Below are 26,088 nucleotides of genomic sequence, written 5' to 3' on the forward strand. Positions count from 1 at the left end.
AAATACAAAATATTTATATTTGAATCATTTGTGAAAATATTTTCAAATCTTGAGCCTTGAATTCGAACAGCGCGATTTTAATTAGTATATATGACATAATCTACATTATTATACATTTCAGAGGATTATCTGTTCAGAGTTAAAATCGATACGCGTGATTTGCATGGGAAGCGCGCGCGATTCGCGATAAATTTTCGCGCAATAAAACACAATTCACATATTGCAGTTAATTCGCACAATCACGCTAATTGTGACCATACTGATTCGATTATATTAGTGTGTGGAAGGTCATCGGTGAGTGCGTTCGCGGCAGATACAACAATTTTATCGGATCAGTGAACAATGTGATGTCTGTATCGAATCATCCCAAGCAAATGGTGGCACCTGATCGCAAACGAGATATCACATCACATTTGTCGAATAAAATTGCCGACTAACGAAATAAAAATACATCAATGCTTTTATAATCCAATTTAGGATATTGCACAGAAAGCACGTAATTAATAGCTTAAGCCTTAAAACATCAATCAGCAATCAAATTATTTGAACAAATTCATAAAATGTTCACGTTCTCTCTCTGTCTTTCTTTTTCCATATCTATCTATCCTTTAATAGAACGATAAAACTATTTCAAAAAGTAGTCTCTATCCATACTCTATATTTAGCGCTAATAATAAATGCAATCATTTAAATGCTAAACGTTATTTATTTCGCAGTAAAGATTGCGTGTGCAACTTTATCTCGAGTTCAGAATCAAATAATAACTTTTCGTGTTAAATGTAGAGCGTGAATACGAATATAGAAATTTTTATTTGCATTTTCAGGCATCAAGTGCGATAGATTTCCAACATTTTTTCCGCCCGGATGCATTGCAATTGTAAAAAGTTTTACGTTCAGTTACGCTTTCTATTCTTGTTTTAAAATAAAATGACAAAGTAACGCATTAATGTATTCATTTTTTCTTATGTAAAAGAAGGTGACTAATACATTTTAATTAAGCAGGGAAAAATATGTTTGAATGTGTGTGTATGTGTTTATCGAATATGTTATGTATAAATTACAATATAATTATCTGTTATACCAGAATTTAACAATGCGACGACCACAGACTATGCATTATTGTCAAAACAATCCAATACATGGTGATATTGATGATCTTGCACAAATCAACATTAATTGAGAGTAATCAAATTATTCGCAACAAATCCTGTATATTATTATATTAACAACAATCAACAGAATCAAAGACAGAAATAGTGACAAAAAATCGTGATGCTTGAATCACAGAAATATAACAGCCAATTATAAGACTAATGTTAATTAAAAGATTGAGTTAGATTTAAAAGCTCTAATACATGATCTTAATCTAATCTAAATAATTCTGTCTCTAATCTAATCTACATAAGCTACTTAATAACAATAATCGCGAATAGAAAAATTTCACAGTCGTTTGTTGTCGTCACATCGGAAACGGATTTCGTTTGCGAAACAAAGTTTTCGAGTCAACTTTCGTGAGCACCGTGGACGATCAATAAGAGACGCTTGGTGTCGACGAGAGCACCAACCGTGTGTTCCTCAACGAAAGGTAAAAACTGACGCCCCGATATTTTCTCGCCACAATACGATAAATAATACATATATTCCACAAATACGATAAATAATACATATATTATTTCAGGTACAGATTCACGGCAATAGAATATAGCTATTGTCGCTGAAAATTAACAGAATAACATGTTATCAAGAATACTACTAATATATTATTTAACAGAAATTTAAAACAAATATTACAACATGCCAAATGCAAAAAGTGTATAAAGATTTTGTAACAAGTAATAACAATTTCATTACTTTTAGTTTAAAAACTTTAGTTAAAAAAAATACAGTAACATTAAAATAGCCTGTACATTAAAAGAAAAAAGGAAAAATATATGCGATTCTCTCTCTTTATCTCTCTCTCTTTTTCTATATGGCATAATACTTATTGTTTGTAAACTATCTATTAATATCTTCTATTTGATATTTAAAAAAGTATATCAGCTATTTTCTATTTAATATATTTTTAAAAAAAATTTTATTTAAAAAAAGATAATGCATTAAATAGAAAGTAATCGATGTACTGAATATTAATATTGTACACCGACATAAATGTGTTAAAGTAACTAAAAGATAGAGATGTAAAAAAAATCAAATTTTATGCCTCATTGCAATCAGCTGAATGTACATTTTGTGCTAATATTATCGCTAAAGAATTATTCTTAACAATTGTTCTTAATACATTCTTTTACCAGTGATAGTACATGATAAACGACGAGTTTAACGAGTGCCTCTATACGAGAATACGCTCGCGTTACGTAACAGATTTATTTTTATTTTCGAGCGCTCTGAAATGACACACCGGAACGTTGTGGTATGCATATATATATGTATGTATGTATTTATATGTATGTATGTATGTATGTATATTCGTACATTAAAATACATTAGGAAGCGTGATTGATAATACAGTGACATTTTCTATTAGCAACAATACCAGTGTTTGTAAATATACAGTAATTTAAATATTAATCATTTAGATAAGTATCGATCCACTGGTGTCAAAGGTTATTTGGTACCTTCAAATATGAAAATATCGCGCTATCAGTGGCATTAAAAAAATAGTTTTAATTGTCGTTAGTATTTTCAAAAGCGCAGTGATATCAATGTGCATGTATTGAAAAATTAAAATGTAAAAATTCTTGAATATCTTTCTCATGCACTTAATATCCAAGAATGCTTCAATTTAATAAAATACACTTTGGAGTATTGATGTCGTTTCTGATGGTACATGGAAAAAAGTAAAAATTTAAGAAAGAATAAAATTTCTGCCATAATTAATAGGCCAAAAAATAATGTACGTAATTTATATATATATATATATATATATATATATATATATATATATATATATCACAAAAACAGAGAGTGTCATCTTTATTTAAGATTTCAAGTATTTTCCCAATTACTCAACTCTCATTACTATCTTCCGAACTGTTAATAATATCTAACTAATACGAAAAAAATCGAAGTATCAAAAAGAGCGATATAGAAGAACAAATATCGAAAGCACATCCCTAGATGCGTGCGACGCACGACGTATCATATCCCTCGATACTGCGCGCGCGCGCGCGCGCATCACACACCCACACAATGCACGCACATATACAGCACCGATTGTGTCCATCGTACGCGCCCCGCTATACATACAGCGTTAGCTTGGCAACAAGCCGGCAGCCGGTTGCGGGGCAAGGTCGGCTCTCCTTCCCAACTATTTTATCCCAGGCATATATATTTATTACGAAACTCCTATATACATACATATGTATGTGTGTATATTGTCACGGTGTAAAAGGAAGGCGCGCGCGTGCTGAACCTGCTTATGTAGAAAATTATGTTTCCGACACATTCACGAAAACTCGTCTTCGTAACCCGTTGAAATCATCGTATACATATGATATTCCGACAAAATACACACGGAATAAATCCGTATACTTTACTCATAGTAGACGAAATATTAATCAAAAAAAACCCTTCTCGATATTGAAGAAGAAAAAACTACCCCTCCTTCTCAATACACATCACACGAAGCCGAAAAATTTAATTTTTTTCTTTTTCAATAAATTTCAAAATATGTTTTTAAAAATCAAAATTTTTTAAAATAATAAATAAAATCTTTTTAATTGAAATTTAATGTGAAGTAAATATACATTCCTTTCCTTCTTTAAATGTTTTTATCAAAAGAATTCATATCAAAATCAATTATTGATCGCTTCAATGGAAAACACTCCATGATCACTAAAAAGGAGCATGTAATATATCGGCAAGTAAACAGACAAAGCAATAAATAAAATATAAACAACAAATTCGCTCAAAGTTATTACGTTCATATCGTAATATTTGTTTTGATTTTTGTAGCAATGTAATTCTAGTTCCGTGTCTTTTCGATTTTATTTATTAATAACAAAAAATTTATTAAACGTAAACCTATCGTAAGATATTCTTATTTATGTCTCACACTTATAGACATCAAAAATATCATCTGATTTCTGTTGAATATAAGAATAGCATATTATAATAAAAACAATTATCAACTTGTTACATAAAAAATTAATAAAAAAATCAATCTAAGGCAAGCTATATACTATCGTGTATAAATAACAGATTTCAATATTAATAGAGCCATCGGTAAACTAAAAATCGCAGAAGATATGTGTACATTAAAATTAATCCGCATCGTTTGAATTGTAAAATTTCATTGACGCAGCAATATATAAAAAATAAATAAAAAAAATTATTAAAATTATTAATATATATTATATATAACATATATGTATATTCACAAGAAATAATTATGCTCTCAATAAGTTATTTATTCTCATATTTAAATTTCTAAATTCTGGAAATATATATATATATATATATATATATATATATATATATATATATATATATATATAGTATTGTGCCTATATATTTTTCGGTATATTATAGCGCAAAAGCACGAGATGTTATCCTCTCTATCATCCCCCATAGCATTCTTTTTGCCCCGTGATTCCAAGGTTGAACATCCTCAGAATCGCGTGACCTGTTAAAAGCTCAATAGCAACCCTGAATCTCAATCTGCTCATTGCCATAAGCTTATCTGCTCTAAATGGCAAGGGGTGTTTCATTAGCAACTTCTACTGATGACAGCCCTTACAACTTAGGTCAAGTGCTCTCGCCTCAGATAGCTTTTGATAATTTTCTCGCCTACAGTAAAGAGGACATCGATGGAGTAAGGATAGATAATTGTGTGCTATATTTTTCTTTCGCATGGAAGAAGAATATGTGCACAACTTTTATAATTCGCGAAAGCGTAATTTTAGTGAAAGCCACGGAACATTACCGTCGTTTCTCTGCTCGATTCTTCCGTATTTGAATTTTGCTCCGTCTATTCCTACCATATGTATGATTGTACACATACAAAAATATTTAAAAAATATAATATGATGATAATCTTTATGTTTTGTAAATATCTTCACTTATAAACAAGTTTATTTATTTAAACAAATAAGAATTTCTTGAGTGTAACTGCAAAGAATTGTACAAGTAGATTTATGATAAACAACAATAATTAAAATTAATTAGAAATATAAGTAATAATTAAAATGTGTAATATATTATTATTATTATAAAATATATTTCGATGCACACTATAAGACGATATAAAAAATTTTTTTCATTATTGATTTACAATATTCGAAATAAATAAGGATATAGTAAGAATAAATAAAATAATTTTCGAGGTTTGTATTCATAAAATAAATCAATTGATTTATTAAAATAATTGCAAATATTTTAAAGTATAAATAATAAAATAAATTCTTTTTTATTCAAGATCTGCAATTATTAAAACATTTTAACATACAAACATATTGCTTCATTGGAAAAAAGTAATAAAAAATAAAACTTAACAATTTTTTTTTGATAAACATTTTATAATACATACAGAGTTTGTGCAAATGTCATAAACGTTTTAACAAATATTTCGATAGCTTTTCATTTATGTTTTAAAAGGGAAAGATAAACAGATATAAAAATAAACAATTCTTTCGAGCAAAATATTTTTAAACCTTTTTCTAATCCTTCCTTTTAAAGCATTTTAATTTAATATTTGAATATACATATAGAGAGTATTTTAACGAATGAAAAAATTGCTAATTTTTTTCGAAATATTTATCGATCATTATAGAATTATATCGTATGTGGCTATATATATATGTATCCATTTAAGATACGTGGACACTAAATAAAATAAACCTAATATTTCTTCTAGAGGTATTTTTACTGGACAACCAACGATTCGCCTTTTATTGTAGCACTTGGCCGCGGCACCTAACCTGTCTCACGTGAGCAACCTAACCTACTCGCCGCACGACGGAGAGAGGCGAGAGAGCGGAGGCGAGAGGCGAGGGGAGAAAGACCGGATTATATTTTCGCAGCGTTGCTTTCGTCGCGCGTCACCGAAGCATTCGTATTAAATATTTTTTTTTTTTTCTTTTCACGGTACTCCCAACTCGCGCGCTTAAAATTCTCGTTCGAGTTTATCCTGCGGCTGTTTTCGTTCCGCAAACAAGAAAAAAATGGTCAATTCTCTTCCAGTTAACATCGATTAGCTTTGTCGCGCGCTTCCTAGCCATGCCACGTAGTGCATACACACATAAACTCCATCCACACTCCACACTAGATCCGTTAGATACTCGAATGTACCACTGTATTAATCGAAAAACGACGGTTACATTGAACGAACGGTGAAGAAAAACGCGTTCAGGAATAAAAAAATCGGCTGAATTTTCATAAATTTAATTTTTGCCGCTAATAAATTCCACGGAAGAATGCATTTCACGTTTGATTTCATGTTTCTGTATCGTCATAAGTTAATAAGAGTTAACGTTTTGACATTACTTGCGACAACGAAATCTAAACTTATCGAAAATTAAGTATACCGATTTTAAAATTCATAAAATAAATAGAAGTATAAAAAATTGATAGTGATATAATTTCGTCAATTCAAGATTTATATTTCGCTATAGAAACGAGAGAATGACTTTTATATTCGTCGCTGTGATAAGAGAAACGGAGAAAATGGCGTAGGATCCATTCTCGCCTACCTATTCACGTAAAACGAAAAATTATATTTACCATCCTTGCTCATCAAGGGTCAAATATAAACATCGGATCGCATTTTCTTCCATTATTTTTTACAAATTGGATACATAATCGTCTATTGTAAAAAGGACAAAAGATAGATTACATGTCTCGCCTCCTCTAATATCCCTAATCTAATATATTATTATAAAAATATATAACGCATATAAATATATATATTTTCTGTATGTACCTCTTCATGTCCATTATATATCTTTTTCTCAGCTTTATCATTACTATTAAAGATTGCTATTTATTCGACGCTGTGATTTAAAATCTCGGTTCGTAACAACCCGGAATGCATCAAGAATGCAAGTGTGCGCGCCTCTGGGACTTTCTCTTCGTTTGCGCACCCACAACGACTATACAGCTGCAATGGAGAACGTCGTTCATGTTGGAGCACAAGCGTAGTTTTTGTCCGGTGCCTGACTTTTAACAAAAATCAAATTCAAAATCACTATTAAAATATTCATTCGTCATATTCACCGACATCTATCGTTATATCTCCTCTCTCTCTCTTTCTCGTCCTATATACATTCTTATATATTTAAGATCCGACAAAAAACAAGCAAAATTACATTCTCGATAATAATAGCCTGCGACAACAGGTAGTGCAGATGATTAAGAGATATCTTTTATTCGTTATTATTATCTTCAATTTTTTGATCGCCCTCTCTTTCTCTCTCTCTCTCTCTCTCGTTTAGATTAAATTGACTTAAAAGAGGAAAATAAATATTTTTCAAACGAACCTGATATCATGTCTTTAAAGAGCAATATTATTAGAGAGAAACCAAGCAGAGATATAAAACCGTTACTCTTGCAATATGGTGGGTTGCGTATCGTAACAGGAAATGCGACACGACAAAGCACGCTTAGTCGTCTTACATAAGCCCGGGACTTTCTTTAAGGTCGTATACATATCCGTTTCGCGCGACATGACAACTTCATGATCTCAACTCGTGTGTGTGTATGTATATATATATATATGTATACACATACATATATATTTGTGAAATATACGCAATATATATAATATATAAATACCGCGACGCGGTAGTTTTACATGCGCTAGACAGACAATGTGTAATTTTGCGCGACGTTTCGGCGTAAATATTGGCCTCACTCACCTGCGAGAACGATCCGTTACCGCGCCGGCGTTCGTGTTCAACGACGGTCTCACTTTTCCCACAGAAAAATCACACGTTTTTCACACACGCAAGACCACATCTCGTATAATCACAGGGTTCTTATTGAAAATGCGCCTCGGATTGAAGGACAGAGGCGGCTAAATCAGGCTAAATAGGGCATCCGGTGACAACAGTGGCCGCTTCACGGACGGCTTCAAAGATGGCGCGCATCGGCGTGATGGAGATGCATATTAAATGTAGAAACACTCGACACGTATACACATATATCGCGCACCTATATCTATAATTTTTTACCTTCCTGATGACATCTATCGTTATCGTTGCATAGCGGAAATGGTCCCAACAATACCGTAATATCGAAACTGGTGATCTTCAGCGACTAGCAATACGATATCGATAAAAAATGCGGCGCCAACATGTCGTAACTCGTAACGCGTATACCCGGATCGATATAACTCTGCTACTTTTCCTCCTCAGCTAATCAGACAGTTTCTTTAAGGTAGCTTTTCAATGACTTTACTAACGCTAAAGAAAATTTGAATATCAACAAATAGAAAAGAAATCATGAATATTATAAAAAATATTATAATGTATGAATCATAATTAAATATCACGATTACAATTATAAATATAAAAATTTTATTTTTGATAATTTTATAAGAATTACGTACCACATTGTTTTATATGTAAATTTATAAATAACACTTTTGAGCAGAAGCAGAAAGAGTGAGAGAGAGAGAGAGAGAAAGAGCGCCAAATCACATATTTTTAATTTTTCATAAAACAAAAATTTAGGAAGAATAGTAAATAAATATATGTATTACAAATGCGATGTAAGTAATCTATTTATATATACCTTTTCATATAAAATATTTTCCTATTAAAGATGATAAAAATTCCGAGGAAACTTTCAATCAGTTCTACGTGCTTTATATAATTTGCTATATATTTATTCCTAAAATTACTTAAAAATTATTGTTTTACTAACACATCTCTCTCTCTCTCTCTCTCTCTGTTATTATTTATTATTAAAAAATCTATTAAAATCTATTAAAAATATGATTCGATATTTTACCAACTTTTATTAACTTTCTCTATTCGTTGCATGACAATAAGTTTTATCGGACATATCAATTATTAGTTACCGACTAAAGAATTCCCCTCGGTGAAAATAACAAAAGTACGATGCACGACGAATATCTAGATATGATTCGCCGCGCTCTCTTCGAAACAATAACGTGTGGCATACGCGTAAAGATAAAGTTCTATGGATTACGTTCTAAAATTTATTCCTTGAAGTACTGTTTGACTGACTAATCAAGACAAAAAAATTTAATTTTCTTTGTTCTAATTGATCAATTAAATATTATTGCTTATTATTATAGGCACACGAAATATTTAGAGTTTTTTTTTCTGTCATGTTTTCTGTCAGATTTTCTAATATGATACAATGGCGGGTTATTTTCCAAGACATACTCTTATTGTAACCTATAGTAGTCATAACCTATAAATATTCGCATATTTTATAATAATATACAATACAGTTTAATACAATTAAACAAATATGTATAAGCGCGCAGCGACTGGTAGTGCGATGGTATTTGCAAGAAATTTTGGATTTATTAAGGTAAAACGTTTGTCATAGCTGACAACAGTTTTCATATACGCAAAATTGGAAATTCTCGAAAATTTATGAAAATTTGCATTTTATAGGATCATGCGTTTGTAAGTGTAAGAAATAAAAAGTTTAGTTCAGCAACTCAAAATTCTCGATATAAGCCACTAACTCCAATAAATACTATTGTAATGTTTGTTCCTCAACAACAGGTATGTAATTGTTTAACATAATATGTTTGCGTAACATATATCAATTATGACAAATTATTCATATTTAATTTAGTGTAATTTTCAACTATTAAGATTAATCACTTTTAATCAATTTATCTAACTTGTAAATATTTATAATATTATATGTGAAATTAACAAATAATGCTTAAAACTACTTTGACTATATTTTGACTAATTTAATCGGCAAAAATAATCTATTAAATAATATTTGCATTTTTATTAATATTATTTTGATAATATAAATTATTAATTTTATTATTATTAATTTATTATTAATTTTTTATTTATCATATATGAATACAAAGATTAAGTTGGAAACAATGTGTTATATAGTTAGACATTTTAATGTATATAGAAATTTCTACCAGTGAAATTAATTACTGATCAAGTTGATTGGAGTTTGATTGAAATAGCCTTTAATTTAAAACAGAACATTTTATTTAGGCATGGATTGTAGAAAGAATGGGGAAATTTCATAAAATTTTAGAACCAGGTTTAAATATTTTATTTCCTGTTATTGATAAAGTGAAATATGTACAAATATTGAAGGAATTAGCAATAGATGTACCGCAACAAAGTGCAGTTACATCAGGTGAGAATAATTATCAAATATGTAAACTCTTGTAACATCTATGTGTAATATCTGTATTATGACTTTTATAATTGCATTTTTTCTATTTTTTTTTTAGATAATGTGACTCTGAGTATTGATGCTGTATTATATTTAAGAGTAACTGATCCTTATCTAGCATCTTATGGTGTTGAGGATGCTGAATTTGCTGTAATTCAAGTAGCTCAAACTACCATGAGATCTGAATTAGGAAAGATATCTTTAGATAAAGTATTTAGGGAAAGAGAAGAATTAAATGTTTCTATTGTTGAAAGTATTAATAAAGCCAGTGGTGCATGGGGAATCACATGCTTACGATATGAGATACGTAAGTTAAAACATTTTTTATAATTGTATAATATAAAAATATTTCACATATTATCAGAAAAATTTCTATTTATAGAAGGTTTTTAAAATTTTTAATGTAAATTTGTATTTATATGTCAGGTGATATAAGATTACCACCACGAGTACAAGAAGCAATGCAGATGCAGGTAGAAGCCGAACGGAAGAAGCGTGCTGCTATATTAGAATCTGAAGGTATTAGAGAGGCTGAAGTAAATGTAGCAGAAGGCAAACGACTTGCACGAATTTTAGCTTCAGGTACTATATTATTTACATTCAATATAATTCTTAATTAATATGAGCGTGTTGAAGATCTTACATTGTTTTTTTTATAATTTATAATCTAAAAAGAATATATTTATATTTCTGTGTGAATATATTGCCAAAGAATGTTTAAAACAATAGAAATTTTATTATTATAGAAGCTGCAAGGCAAGAACAAATAAATAAAGCTACAGGACAAGCTGCAGCAGTAGTAGCAGTAGCAGAGGCACGAGCAAAGGGATTACAAGTAGTTGCAAATGCTCTTGGTGCAACAGATGCAAAAAATGCAGCAGCGCTTAGCATAGCAGAGCAGTATGTCAATGCATTCAACAAATTAGCGAAAGTTAATAATACACTGATATTGCCGAGCAATGTAGGAGATGTTTCGACATTTGTAGCACAGGTTTGTTATTTAATGAGTTGTTCATTATTTTGCTATTAACATTTGTTAGTTTTAATAATAATATAATTAAAATGTAATATAATTAAAATGTTTGTATCATATTATAGGCAATGGCAATTTATAAACAAGTAATGCCTGAACATAATACCAACAATGGACAAACAAAACAAGTAATAGATAATCATTCAAATACTACAACTCAGATGGAAGATTCAGATGAATCATTTGAGTATTTCAGTGATAAGGAAGAAGCTGAAAAGCATAGAAAGACCGAAAAGCAAAATCTGCAATAGAAATACATTTTCATATTAAGTTTTACAATGTAAATATGATATACAATCATACATTATTCCTATTAAGTTGGTTATTTCATTGATCAACATTTTTTTATGTATTACAAACTAATAAATTCTTACGCACAAAGTTAATAACATATTAAAATTTATTTTTAGTAAAAATTACAGAAAAACCCCATCATTTATTCTTGACAAATATCAAGTAACTATATATATATCATTGACATTACATAATTTATGTTATAAATTGGAAGTTTTTATATAAACTAAAATATGATCTAGTGTATATATATATATATATATATATATATATATATATATATATATATTTACTTGCGTTTCTTTGAATGTATTACTGGATTTTGTATAGATACACCATATGTTTCTTGAGAAATACGATTCATATAATAGAGTGCAATCATAGAGAATATTAAACATGTTGTGGTAGATACACGATGAATCAGAGCAGAAGCAATTAGGCTCAAAGTCAGTGAAAAAACCACTGCAATAAAATGATAATATATTCTTATACATCTGTGCTTAAAAAATTGATATATATATATATATATATATATATATATATATATAATATATGGTGCTTAACTTGATTTTATATATGTACTATTAAATAATTCATTTCATGTTCAGCAAATAATGCAAACACTACTTTTATGCATACCTTCTGGAAGTAATTTCTGTTGAAAAGACTTTCCAAATAAAGTACTTTCAAGGTTTCCCACAGCAGTTAATGTACACATGAACAATAATGATCCAACCCATCCTCCCAATACAGTCCCCAACTGTGATGAACCAAGCCAGACTTTGTACATTTGCATTCCAGAAAATAGTAGTACTGTCAATATCGAAGATAACACAAATGAGACTCCACTGCTAACAGCTGTAACATAATAAAATATAGTACTAATAATAATAAATCAAAATATTAATAAAAATTGCCTAACCATAATATAGCTAAAATGCCATTTAATATATAATAATGTTATACTTTTCTTTTAATTTAATGTTATTTGTCACAATTTTTTTCATACAATACTCAAATAAATTTTGCAGATTTGCATTGACACATACCCATGTTGCTAAATAAACTATAAAATAATCATGAACACTTATTTTTTTCTTTTCTTTATACAATGGAAATTATACAAATTATGTATAATTCCCTATTTAAATTGCAATTAATTACAGTTTGTGTAAATTTAAGTGATTTTTATCCTACAGAAAAAATCTAAAAATGCCACTGAATCCAATAGAAATTGATAGAACTTCCAAAACGCCCTCTGCACAGTGGAGAGTTGGATTAGGCTACGTTCGGGTGGATACTAGAAATGCTAGAAGTATTGGATTGACCAATTAGGATAAAAAGAGTGAAGGTTTATTCTGATTGGTTAAAGCAAAAGCAGTTAAAACTTCAAGCTTCGAGCGATAGCGATTGGCACTCTATGGGTGAGCATTTGACCGTTCTATGGCATTCCAGAGTGAACTCTTGTACAGAGTTCTCGGAGACGGTAAAATTTTTGACTACATATAATTGCAAAGTTGTTGATAGTTAGTATCATCAATAATTATTTTGAGGAAGGCAACTTTTCAGAAATATTGACGGATAAACTAAGACAAAATGCGTAAAAGAGGTACGTGAAGTAATTATATGTGATCGTTATGGAGACTTATAGATTATTCACTTAAATTGTATCATCTCTAATATAATTGATCAGTTTCTTAATGATAATTTATATATAGTATATTCATATTTATATCAGTATATTATTTATTAGGAAGAAAAAAAATATTAGTATACAAAAATTGTGTGAAATAAATAATCTATACTTCTTAGAATATATTTAGTCTACAAATGTAGTTCCATATTTCAATGTTATGATAATGATACCTTTTCAAGGTTACAATAACAAAAACCATTACAGAAGTTTTGACCTTATCTTTAACATATTCACACTATTGTTATCATGTATATTCTGGAATAAAATCAAGACGATATTTATGTGAAAAAAAAAAAAAATATTTAATTTTTTTGTAATGAATAATTAAAATATATGTCACTGACAACGCATATCTAGAAACTTGATTAGTTTAAAATATGTATACATATAAAAATGCATACAAATACCATCAGATTTATCTTCGAAGCAACTACTACCAGATTCATCTTCGCACCAGCAACAAGAACCACAAGATTTACAGCCAGATTTACAGCAGCAACAATCAACAGATTATTCATTTCTTCAGCAGCAATCATCAAATTTAGGTTTATTAGAGCAAGATGAAGCAAGGAGTCTACCACAACAAAATGTAATAAAAAGGCCTATATCAACAACAAATGAAATAAAGACCTATATCAATAATAAGACTTTTATTCTCAATTGCAATTACATCAGATATCAAATTTTCAGGAGCAAAATACATCAAATATAGGACAGCAACCAATATCAAACTTATCTTCAAATCAACAATCATCACATTCATATATAAACAAAAACAAAAAAACAAAAAAAAAATGGCAGCAGCCATCATCACAACTGCAGTCAAATCAAGCATGGAATTCACAACAACAAAATGTATCAGGTTTATATATACCTAGTAGACAACAAGGACATTATCAAACACATCAGCAAAATTCATATACATATAATCGAAATCCAATAAGATATCAATATCCACATAATTCAGAATCAAGCCAAAAAGAGAAATCTTACTCGCATAGAGTATTAGATTCAGATCAACAATCCAGATCAACAAGTCAATTACATCAAGCTTCATGTAGTCACCATCAAGTATGTGATCAACAATCAGGATCACAAACATCACAAAATCTGTCGAACCGATCATCAAATCTAGTCAAACAAAGTGCATTGAAACAAATACATCCAGCTTCATTTCAACAACGTAATTTCTCTCAATATGAAAAGAAGAGCCAACAACAAAAAACGAGGGGCCAATATCAAAGAGGGCCACATCAGCAAAAAATTCAGACTCAATCACACCAATATTTTGAAACAAAAGAGGATAAACAAGTTGTAGAACAAGACAATTATAAAGAAAATATTTTATCTATGGTAAAATAATTAAATATTATATAAAGTTAATTATTTATATAGTTATAAAGAATATCTATTATAAATATATTTTGAAATCTAATATATTATTTTTTTTAATTTATAAAACAATTTCTAAATTTTGTTTGTCTTTTTTTCAGCTATCTCAACTTACATTAAATCAAAAATGTCAAGAAACAGAGATTACACAAAAAATATCTTCCACAATGAAATATTACCAAACCTATATACCAAAAAGGCAAAATGTTAACAAAGCTGGAACATTAGGAATTCCTATAAGTGTTTTGACAAATATGTTTAAAATTAAGTTTGATAAAAATTTTGTAACTGTAGCTACTCATTATGATGTAGATATTACGTCTACTATTTCCACCAAGTTTCCTAAAGCTTTATATAGAAAAGTTTTTGAACAATGTAGAAAAGAACATTTTATTAATAGACATCCAGCATTTGATGGAGCAAAAAATGCATACAGTGCAAAAGATCTTTCTTTTGGCAATCGTGTAAGTGATATATAACATATATAGATATATTTTTTTTTAATAAAAATGCAATTTATTATATACATATCAACAAATTTAAAAATTTATTTCATCATTATTTAATTATAGAATAAACAGAAGAAAGATAAGAATAGAATAAACAGAAGAAATTACAAAGTACTTTTTAAATATTTCTAACCATAAAAAAAATTAATTTTTTCATTATTTTGCATAGCTGGAAACTGATATTAAAATCCAAGACTGTAAAAAACAATGTCATAAAAAATGTGACAAACATGTGAAGATATTTAAAATTATCTTAAACAAAGTAGCTGATATCGATCTTAACTGGATAAAAAAGTTGCAACCTGGTCTTGAGGCTGACAGATATCAAACCAGTATACAAGCTCTAGATATTATTATGCGTCATGAACCTGAGTTCCAACATATAAATGTAAGCAATTAATAATAATTTTATAGTAATTATAAATTTAATTTATATGTTAATTTTTTTATGAATATAATAATTCATGAAATTAATTGTACATTTATGTGTTAAAGAATGGTATGTGCATATAATATTGTTTAAATGTATTTTTCCATTCATAAATCTATATTTATATTTCATATTTTCACTACAATAGAATTTCATAAAGAAGATATATATATATATATATATATATATATATATATATATATATATATATATGACATAAATTATAGTAATAAAATAAATGCTACGAATTATTATAGATTGGACGATCATTGTTCTGGGATCTTGAAAAAGATAATGAAAAAAAAACTAATTTAACTGGTGGTTTAAATTTAGAACGCGGCGGATTTTTATCCGCTGTACTTGGTTGGCAAATGTATTTAAATGTAGATGGTAAAGTATCATTAATTAGTAAATCCAATTATAGTTAAAACTTTTACAAGAATTCTAAAGTATAAACTTTATATGTAAACTCTATATTAAATAGTTTTGTTAATTTATATGTAATATTTTTTATATTTTTTTCTCTTTTTATTTAGTTGTTCATAAAGGATTTATCACGCCTCAGAAGGTCTCCGATTTATTAACTCAACTTTATAGAGAAATGAACAATAGTGACAACCATAATAAAATTTCTAAATTTTTGAAGGGTGTAAAAGTGATTTACACAATGCCACAATCTAGTGGTTCATCTCATTCGACGCCTCGAAGCCGAACATATCATTTAAATGGGTTAGGGCCATCTGCAAATAAACACAAATTTCTTTATGAGGGATCTAATATCACAATAAAAAAGTATTTTGAGAATCGTTACAACTACAGCTTGCGTAATTCCGATTTACCTTGTCTTTCAGTAGGCGCACAAGAAAAAGAAACTTATTTGCCTGCCGAAGTAAGCCGCTATATTTATTACAAATGATCTAGTAATATTAATTAAAATATCGTTTAAAGTAATAAACTTTATAGTTATGTACTATTGTGGCTGGTCAGTCTGTTAAAAAGTTGAACAAAACACAAACTTCTAAGATGATTACAGTAGCAGCAGAGAAAGCATTTGATCGTCGCAAAAGTATAAAAGAAGCGGTAAAGGAGGTTTGATATCGTTATATAAAAAATTTTGCACTTTAATTAATTTATTTTATGTTTATTTGTAGTTTAAAAAAATCAATGTAAATGATAGTCTTACCATGAGGAAAGAATTTCGATTGTCTGTCGACACAGAAATGCAAGAGGTGAATGCTAGGATTTTAAAAGCTCCGACATTAAACTATGATAACGCAAAAGTATTTGTAAGCAAGGGAAAATGGTTTACACGTAATAATTTTGTGCAACCTATGAATTTAGGAAGAGAGGAATGGACTATTATCAATTTAGCATGTCAGCAACATGCACATCATAATATGTGTACCTTTATGGAAGTTTTAATAATGAATGGTAAAGTATATGAAAAATTAAATTAAAATATTAAAATTTTGTGTTATATAACATCCCTAAAAATACATTAATAATGTGCTTAATAACTATAATTTAAAAAAATGTATGTTAATTCAACTATAAATTTAAATAATTGAAAAATTTTTAATTATATAGCATTATCATGTTATATCATCTTTTTTAAGCGAATTTTGTTGGTATGAAGATAGAAAAGCCTAATACTGGAAACTTCAAAAGTTTGAACCCGGAAAATATAGAAGAAATTAGAAACTACTTTGCGTGTAATAAAAAATTGAAACTGATAATAGTAGCCATACCAAATTTTCCAGACACAATATACAGTAAGTATGCATTTGTATACATTTTTTTTCATATTTTTTAATTCTAAATAAATTAATTTGAATTATTTATATCTTAGATAAGATTAAACAGATTACCGAGTTGGAACTGGGTGTCTTGACACAGTGTATAAAATATCAGAATATTCGTGAAACTAAGACATCAACAATAAAAAACATTCTTCTAAAAATAAATGCAAAATTAAATGGCATTAACCATACACTCGATACAATGTGAGCAATATTTGTATCTTATTTTATTTTATAAAGATATATTTTTTATAATAATTTCGAAAAAAATTTTTTTATTTTTATTAGACCAAAATGTTTTGCTAACTCTTGTATGCTTGTGGGTGCTGATGTAACTCATCCATCTCATGATGCGAATACACCTTCTATTGCAGCAGTAAGCATAATTATTAAACATTTGTGTGAATATACATGCATTAATGGAAATATCATTAATTTAGGTTACTGCAAGTTGTGATTCGTTCGGCTTCCAGTATAATGTTGTGCTTAAACTTCTACAACCCAACGAAGAAATAATCTCAGATCTTGAAAAAATAATAAAAGTTCAACTACTCATTTATGAAAAAAAATGTCGCATCTACCAGAAAGAATCATCTATTATCGGTATGTAATTTTTTGTTGTCAATATATTTTATGTAATATTATCAAAAAGATTAAAATATTATGTTTCCTATTATATATTTATAATTGCATATTAATATTTGAATGTATAGAGATGGAGTTAGCGAAGGACAATTCCCACAAGTCATACATTATGAAATACAAGCTATTAAACGTGCATGTATGGTATATAAGGCTGATATTCAAATTACTTGTTTAGTTGTTCAAAAGAGACATCATGTGCGTTTTTTCCCTATAAACAATGAGTTACATAATGTGGAAGCGGGCACAATTGTTGATACTGAAATTACTCATCCAAGTCACATCGATTTTTATCTCGTTTCACATGAGAGCATTAAAGTAAAGTTATTGATTACAAAAATATATATTTGTTTATATAACTATAAATATATTTTAATGTTAGAAAGACATTAAGTATACCGATAAGAAATTTTTCTTATAATAATAATTGATTAATAATTAACTCTTAATGTAAACAGTTGTAATAGTTATAATAATCTATTTTAAGAAATATTATAGTTAAGTATATCAGAATAACAATTTTATGAAATAAAAATATTTATTTTTTCAAATTTATCACTAAATATAATTTAGTAAACTATATACTGTCAATGCTACATCATGTTACAGGGTACTGCAAGGCCTACCAAATACAGATGCATATGGAACGAATCTAATTATACGGAAGATGAAATAGAAGAATTGACGTATTATCTTTGCCATATGTATGCGCGCTGTATGAAATCTGTAAGCTATCCAGCGCCAACTTACTACGCTCATTTGGCAGCATATCGTGGAAAAGTTTTAATACAAGGGTAAGTATTAATCACAATAAATTGGTCATTAATTATAATCATTAGTAATCATCAATAATTTATGGCAATATTTTTCTATTTACAGACGTGATTTAGATAATTTGGAGGAAGTACAGAATGAATTTAATAAAAATATGATACATTCACCAATGTATTTCGTGTAAAGAAATTTATATAAGATTACTTTGTATTCAAAGCTTAACATATCTACTTAGTCTTTTTTTTTTAACAATAATTTTGTCTTGTTTATGTATTTCTAGCTTTTCTATTTAAAAGTGTGATATAACAAAGGAAAAAAGAGGAAATTGTGATATTACATATGACTTTATTTTTCATAAAATAATACAAAAAAGCTGTAAATATATATATTTTGGTACTCTTTTTTTTTTGTTGTATGTGATTTTACATTCTTGAAATAACAATATGCAGTATTTTTATGTATATTATAACAATTCAAGTCATTTAGTTCACATATTTGTATATGCATTAATTATAAATCTATCATGACAAAATATGAAAGATGATTTTAATATATATTTCACATGTGAAAGGTGAAAGATGATTTTAACATATATTGTACATGTAAATAAAAAAATCAATTAATAACATTTATATTATTTGCATCATATCTTTATATAGAATAAAATATAAATTTTTAGAAAAGTTGAAATATCCTAATTTTAATTCTAAAATTTAATCAATTATAATACAAAATTAATTATAATATAAAAAAATTAAGTTATATTTATATAATATATATATATATATATATATATATATATATATATATATATATATATATATATATAATGAAACGGAACGCATCCCAATTTTTACAATGGCCAGAGAGAGAGAGATCCTGTCCTATCTGCTAGCCTCCTGGCGTTCCAGCTTATGTGTACAATCAATAAATTAATAATCATATCTTGTTTTGTACAGTGCTAATAATTTTTCCAAATGAAGAATGATCTGTATAAATTATAAATGATGGAAGGAATCTGAGAACAGAAATGTTTTATACAATACCTTGTCATTTGTGATTGTCTAACCTATAACGACGGTTTTATTTGTTTGATACTGCTCGATATACATAATCGGATTCCGTCTGCAAGAATGTTTTTAATATAATAGGCCTATATTAAATCCTATGAATCTGAGATTTATTCTTGCACGCCTTGAGCGGAAGACGTCTCGAAAACAATGCAACGTACAACACGCGGGAAAATGCTGCGCGCTAAAGGATCACCGCAAAAGACGACAAGTTGTCATTCATCGATAAACACATGGGTGTTTCTTATGAAAGGCAAGCCATAAAATTATGAATTATTTTTATTTCTGTTTGGTTATTATTTTTGCGATTAATTAATATCTTTGGCAAATTGTACTTGTTACATATACAAATAATTTCTAAGTTGTATATACAAATGTTTATATTTTTTAGGAGATAGTTTGGACAGCTCAAATGTGGCTCAGTCAGAGATTGTGAAACTTAGACATCCGGCCTCTAATAAGCCAACTATATTTATATTTAGTTCTGGTAATCTCACAGTGCAGGAAGTTTTAATCTTTGATGAAACTAAAAGGTCTTGGTTCATTGATAATAATGTCAAATCTGATGGCAAGTTGTACTTGTCAACTCCAATTGATCCAATCTTTTTAGTTTTGCCGTACCTAAGAAAGGTAAATGTAGGATATATTAATAAAATTATTAATTAATAAAATTATTTAAAATTATTTAAAATGTCTTTATATAAGTATTATTAAAATTTAGCATTTAAATGTAAAAAAAATGAATATTTTATAGTCACAACTGGCACAACCTTTAGAACAATGTCTGTGGGATGAAGATTTTCCAGAAACATATCGCCTTGCACAATGCGAGAATTTGAAACTATGGTTAGTTGCTGATTGTAAAGGAGATAAATTATTACAAGCTTTCAAATTTAATGAAGACAAATCATTAAAATGGTTGCAAGAAAAAGTAGAAAAAGTGGCACACTTATTAAAGCAAAAAAGAGTTCATGTATCTCAAGGTGCTATGAGTGCTAATTATGTCAAGAGTACTAAATATGAAATTGATACAGAAACAGGTAAACAAACAAGATAATGATAAATTACAATTACAATATATAATTATAATAAAAAAATATAATGAAATATAAGTTTTTGAAGATTTCTTAATATTTGTTATATTTTAATTGGAATAATCTAACAAAATCAAACATCTACAAGAAAAATTAATTTATTAATAAAACATTTTTTGTTACAGAATATTTGAAATATGCGCATGGTATTATATCCGAATATCTTGCTGAAGATCTTTCACAGAGATTGGCACAATATTTGAATATATCTGATGAAATAGAAAGTAAAAAACGCAAACTAGATAGTCCTAAAAATATAACTAATGAGAAAAAACTTAAAAGAGAAGAAGAAAGCCCTTCCTTTGAAGAAAGCCCACTGAAAACAAAGACAAAGAACTTATTAAATAAAACTGAAAAGGTCAGTTACTTTACAGTTATATTAACTTTAATATTAAATTTATAATAAATATCAATTTGCAACTAAAATATATCAACAATTTTTCTCTATTTCAAAATTACAGCATATCTGCTTTTGTTTGCAGTTATAAGACATTGCAAAGTCTACAGGCGATTTTTGTAGCATCATGTTTTTGAACAAGATTATGCAATTTAAATATTTACAAATTTTCTTTTATAGGTACAAAAAAACATTGCTCCTGGTAAAAAGGAATTAGCTAGACAAAAAGCAGCTGCAGGATCTAAAAGCATTACTAGCTTTTTTAAAAAAAAATAGATCTCACAAAGATATATACATTGCAATGATTTTATAAATTATGCACTGCAAATTATAAACGCATTTTTTAATATATCTATATGTTTTTATAAATTTTACTATTTTGTATAAAAATGTGTTTAAAATAATATCGAAGTTGAAAATTGCACTATTATTTCATTGACGAGACACTATATCAGGAAAAAAAGTTTTTCCAATAGTTTAACGAATTTTTAGATATAGTTAAAGTTTAAATGTAACACAATAAATGCAATTTGCTAAATCATTTATTTTAATCTTTAATTATGTAGAATGTGAAACATTCTGCATATAGAACAATAAATTTATTTTGCACTTTTTACTATTCAAGTTCTTCATTTCCTCTTTATATTTTTACATTTAGCATCGATTCTGATTTTTTTAATAGTGTTTATGAACATAAAACTTTGTTTGCGAGTGTGAATATATATTTGAGCGTTGGAGAGAGAAATCAAAGAATTTGAGTAGAAAATGCAAGCAATAAACAGATTTTATAGAAAAAAAAAAAAGAAAACAAGAATTGGAGAGAGACTTTTTAATTCTTATATTGGTAGCACTGCGTTAAAATTTTATCCCTAGTGCAGTTCCGAGAACTGTCAAGCGTTTGGATCAGATCAGATGATCGAATATGCCAGACATGGAAGTTGACGATCGAGGGCAGAGCGATGATTATTATCTGGAGCTGTCTGCTGATCCTATTAGGTTCGAATCAGTCAGCTGCCTCACGAATGTGTTTTTCGATGATTCGAAACAGCAAGTTAGTCGATTTTCTCAGTTGATGAAAAATTTATTTTTATCTATTATAATAAAAATTAATTTGTATACAGGTATTTGCTGTTCGCTCAGGTGGTGTTACAGGAGTGCTCGTTAAGGGCCCGAATCAGAACTTAAGTTTTCGGATGGAGGACAGAGGCCCAGTAATATCTATTAAGTTCTCTCCTGATATGAATATACTTGCGATCCAACGCACTAATTCATCAGTGGAATTTGTCAATTATTCCTCTGTATCCGGCTTAGATAATGTTGAATACTCTCAGCCATGCAAAGGGAAGAATGCTACAATATTGGGTTTTGTTTGGACCCATGGCACTGAAATACTTGTAGTCACGGATCATGGTGTAGAATTGTTTCATGTAAGAAATTTTTATATTTTTTTCTTTCTATTAATTAGAAAATTATATTAGTCAACATCAAAGTTACTGCTATTATTTCAGGTTAATCCAGAGAAACATTCTATTAAAGCACTAAAGTGCTTAAGTTTAGGGGTAAATTGGTTTGTATTCTGCCCTAAAAGTTATTTGGTATTATTATCATCCGGCACGGTTGGTAATCAAATACAAGCATTGCATGTTACACCTGGGAATCTTCATAAATTAACTAAGTTTGAAAGTTAGTAAATGCAACAAATATGTTTAAATATTAAATCAGAGAAATTATTTTTGCATCTATGGTATATTTCAGTTGAGCATAGTATAACAAAATCAGGGAAATTGGCTGTTTCTGAAAGAGATGTAGCATTAGCTGTATTATATGGAACACCTTGCATAATTTTGTTAAGGCATCAACCAGGAACCAATCGTTCAATGGGAACAGCATTTGTATACATTTATACTGTACATAAGTAAGATTTGCTTTCTATTACTTTGAATGTAATAGTCAATAATTTATGCATTATATTATTATAATTGTCTTTTTGCAGAATGATGACCATCAAAAAAAGTCATATGTTAAAATTGGATGTTAGTGGCAGATTTGCTATAAATGTTGTTGATAATCTTATTATTGTTCATCATCAAGCATCAAAAGTATTACTCTTATATTATATTATCATTCAATATAAACAAATTTAAAATAGCAGAATTTAATTGTGTACTTTTATATAGACATCAATGATATTTGACATCATGTTGTCTGGAGTGAGTGATGGGACAGTAATGCATCATACCAGTGTAACTCTGGCAAAACCAATTAAACCATTTAATCTTAAAGTATCGGGTACAACTTTATCAGATCAGATGTATCAGCCATGTCAATTATGTATCCTTTTATGTAAATATAAATATTACATTTATGGGGATTTATAAGCATAATATTTAAATATTTATAACAAAATTATCTTATTGATCTAATATGCATTGAGTCTTAACATTACATAGATTCTCCTAATTGGGTTGTTTTTCAACCAAATATAATAATTGATGTAAAGCTGGGTTGTTTATGGTATGTTTGTATTTAAACTACAATGCTTTTTATTTTGAATTATCTGTATATTGATTTACGAGTTTTTTTTATTTGTTAATATCAATATAGGTACATCGAGCTCAGGTTGGAAGCTTTGGTGAAATTAATTACAGATAAAGTACTCCTTGTAGAATTTTTAATGCAGCGATCAAATGCTAAGCAGATATTAATACAAGTCTTGCAGAACTTTATGACTCAATTACCTGTGAGCTTAATGGAAATGCCAACCATATTTGATAAACTTAATTTTGTATATAGAAATTACCTAGAAAATGAAATACAAAATCAGGTAATATTAAATTGAATTCTTTTTTCATATAATAATTAGAACACAATATATTATTCACATTATTTGTTTATTAATTGCAGATGGGAACACCTTTACAAAACAATGTAAAAAATATAACAGTGACTGAGAATTTTAAGTATAAGTTATTACTTGATCAAAGCGACATGTACAGTCACATATTATCTAAATTTCCTGAAGATAAGATTGAGCCAAAGATGATAATATGGGTTCTGCTTGAATATATCAGGTATATAAAAATTATAATAGCTGATAACTCAGAATAAACTCAGTTTATTTTATTTTTTATAATTGTATCGGATTTCATATAGATCATTAGCTGAACATGGAATACCGGTGCAACATTACTTGCACGAATTGATCATCACAACATTGGTACATCGAAAAGCTTACTATCAGCTCCATCAATTGTTACAATATCACGTGGTTGCTGATTCGAAGCCTTTAGCCTGCTTACTACTTTCTCTGGAAAACTTATATCCAGCAGCACATCAATTAGCGTTGGATATGCTGAAGCGATTGGGCAATGCACATGAAGAGATAATTGAAGTGCTATTATCTAAGGGACATATTTTGGCTGCTTTACGGTAATTTGGAAGGTTGCATCTTGAATTCGAAATAATATTTGGATACAATAATATATTTCTACGTTTTTTAGATACGTTCGCTCAGTTGGGATGGTGGATCAGGTATCTGCGAGAAAATTTTTAGAAGCGGCAAAAGCTACTGACGACGCGACACTTTTTCATTCGGTTTTCAAGTTCTTTGAACAACGCAATTTGAGGTTGCACAACACCACGGCTTTCACAAGAGGAGAACATTGTCAGCCATATGTCCAGTATTTTAAATATCTATTCCATGGAACGGACAATGAGTGCAATTCCGACACGAACTCGAATGTTACCACTATTTCTTCATAGGATTACAATATTAATGTTTGTATAGCACATATAAAAGTGATAGGCAGTAATTTATTTCTTTATTTTTATTTAACGAGGTTAATGAAGAAGTAGCATACTGTTGCTGCTTCATTATCTATAAATATATTCCTATGGTATTATATAATTATATATATGCACAAACACACCACACATGACACATACATACACACACATACATATGGATTACTTATTATTGAAGAAAAAAGAATGAGGAAGAAAGAAAGAGAAATTCAATGTAGTGACATGTAATATTTATCTCTGTCAAAGTGTTGTTTCTTTTTCATTTTTTTCTCTTATAAAACCCATATTGCAGGATTCTCTTTAGCGCGGAAATTCTATATTCAAAATTTTTACAAAATATGTAAAGTTTCTTTAATATTTGATATAGTGAGACTTTCTTTTAATATAAACATATCCAAAATTACTTTCTTTTTTACAAAACAATTTTGTAATCAAATTTGTCATTCTTTTTTAATATATTTTGGAATAATATTACACATATATACACAGGTCTTTTAATTAATAACAAATTATAATTGTCTTTTATGAACATTATATGGTAACTTTATAAAAGATAAACGATTTAATCACCAATCAATGTTGAAGTATAATATTCAGTGGAGTTGTGACAACAGGAGGATGTTAAATTATGTATAAATCAAGTGAAAAATGCAGTAAAATTTGTGTATATTAAATGATGATTTATTACAATTAATCAAAAATTATACGGTAACAGGCGCTGCATTTTTAATTAAATCTAGACGGTAATTGAGTGGATAAGTGAAAGTGAAAAATAGATACTTCAATCAAATCACAAAATGT

The 26,088-nt window shown here is 28.5% G+C and overlaps 6 protein-coding genes across 13 annotated transcripts in view; 4 read left to right on the plus strand and 2 right to left on the minus strand.

Moving 5' to 3' along the window:
- The window catches only part of LOC126853622 (trinucleotide repeat-containing gene 6C protein), a 37,227-nt gene extending 28,727 nt beyond the window's left edge, over positions 1-8,500 (minus strand). For 2 of the 8 annotated variants that reach the window (XM_050599481.1, XM_050599487.1), the window contains exons 1-2: positions 7,854-8,500; positions 6,920-7,155 (exon numbers count right to left, since the gene is read on the minus strand). The gene's annotated coding sequence lies outside the window, so the exon portion shown is untranslated. Of the gene's footprint in view, positions 1-6,919; positions 7,156-7,475; positions 7,761-7,853 lie in introns of those variants that run through there. The other 6 variants (XM_050599475.1, XM_050599486.1, XM_050599476.1 and 3 more) reach the window with 6 other exon arrangements.
- Positions 8,501-9,041: 541 nt separating this feature from the next.
- On the plus strand, positions 9,042-11,775 carry LOC126853693 (stomatin-like protein 2, mitochondrial). The gene is made up of 7 exons (XM_050599686.1): positions 9,042-9,501; positions 9,588-9,701; positions 10,167-10,314; positions 10,412-10,660; positions 10,780-10,935; positions 11,100-11,344; positions 11,452-11,775. Exons 1-7 carry the CDS (start codon positions 9,439-9,441, stop codon positions 11,635-11,637), a joined length of 1,161 nt encoding a protein of 386 aa, XP_050455643.1. The 5' UTR covers positions 9,042-9,438; the 3' UTR covers positions 11,638-11,775.
- On the minus strand, positions 11,769-12,733 carry LOC126853595 (protein KRTCAP2 homolog). Its single transcript, XM_050599441.1, has 4 exons — positions 12,730-12,733; positions 12,603-12,612; positions 12,320-12,561; positions 11,769-12,142 (listed from the first exon to the last, which is right to left on the minus strand). Exons 1-4 carry the CDS (start codon positions 12,731-12,733, stop codon positions 11,970-11,972), a joined length of 429 nt encoding a protein of 142 aa, XP_050455398.1. The 3' UTR covers positions 11,769-11,969.
- Positions 12,734-12,735: 2 nt separating this feature from the next.
- LOC126853630 (protein argonaute-2-like) lies at positions 12,736-19,510 on the plus strand. Its single transcript, XM_050599502.1, is given in 17 exon segments — positions 12,736-13,289; positions 13,790-13,965; positions 14,067-14,729; positions 14,870-15,232; positions 15,447-15,665; positions 15,965-16,097; positions 16,244-16,596; positions 16,671-16,787; positions 16,859-17,138; positions 17,324-17,479; positions 17,557-17,710; positions 17,795-17,882; positions 17,947-18,073; positions 18,076-18,109; positions 18,220-18,466; positions 18,758-18,942; positions 19,028-19,510. Coding segments are annotated over 17 exon segments (3,387 nt in total). The 5' UTR covers positions 12,736-13,276; the 3' UTR covers positions 19,107-19,510.
- Positions 19,511-19,777: 267 nt separating this feature from the next.
- LOC126853706 (ribonuclease H2 subunit B) lies at positions 19,778-21,905 on the plus strand. The gene is made up of 5 exons (XM_050599707.1): positions 19,778-20,245; positions 20,384-20,622; positions 20,747-21,032; positions 21,212-21,444; positions 21,664-21,905. The coding sequence occupies exons 1-5, from the start codon at positions 20,143-20,145 to the stop codon at positions 21,757-21,759; spliced, it is 957 nt and encodes a 318-aa protein (XP_050455664.1). The 5' UTR covers positions 19,778-20,142; the 3' UTR covers positions 21,760-21,905.
- A 294-nt stretch (positions 21,906-22,199) lies between these two features.
- On the plus strand, positions 22,200-25,961 carry LOC126853653 (regulator of MON1-CCZ1 complex). Its single transcript, XM_050599557.1, has 11 exons — positions 22,200-22,534; positions 22,605-22,910; positions 22,992-23,166; positions 23,239-23,398; positions 23,477-23,582; positions 23,661-23,814; positions 23,934-23,997; positions 24,088-24,307; positions 24,388-24,554; positions 24,637-24,912; positions 24,984-25,961. The coding sequence occupies exons 1-11, from the start codon at positions 22,406-22,408 to the stop codon at positions 25,243-25,245; spliced, it is 2,019 nt and encodes a 672-aa protein (XP_050455514.1). The 5' UTR covers positions 22,200-22,405; the 3' UTR covers positions 25,246-25,961.
- Positions 25,962-26,088: the final 127 nt, after the last annotated feature.

The sequence above is a fragment of the Cataglyphis hispanica genome, chromosome 12 (genome assembly GCF_021464435.1).
Source record: "Cataglyphis hispanica isolate Lineage 1 chromosome 12, ULB_Chis1_1.0, whole genome shotgun sequence".
NCBI classification, from domain to species: Eukaryota; Metazoa; Arthropoda; class Insecta; order Hymenoptera; family Formicidae; genus Cataglyphis; species Cataglyphis hispanica.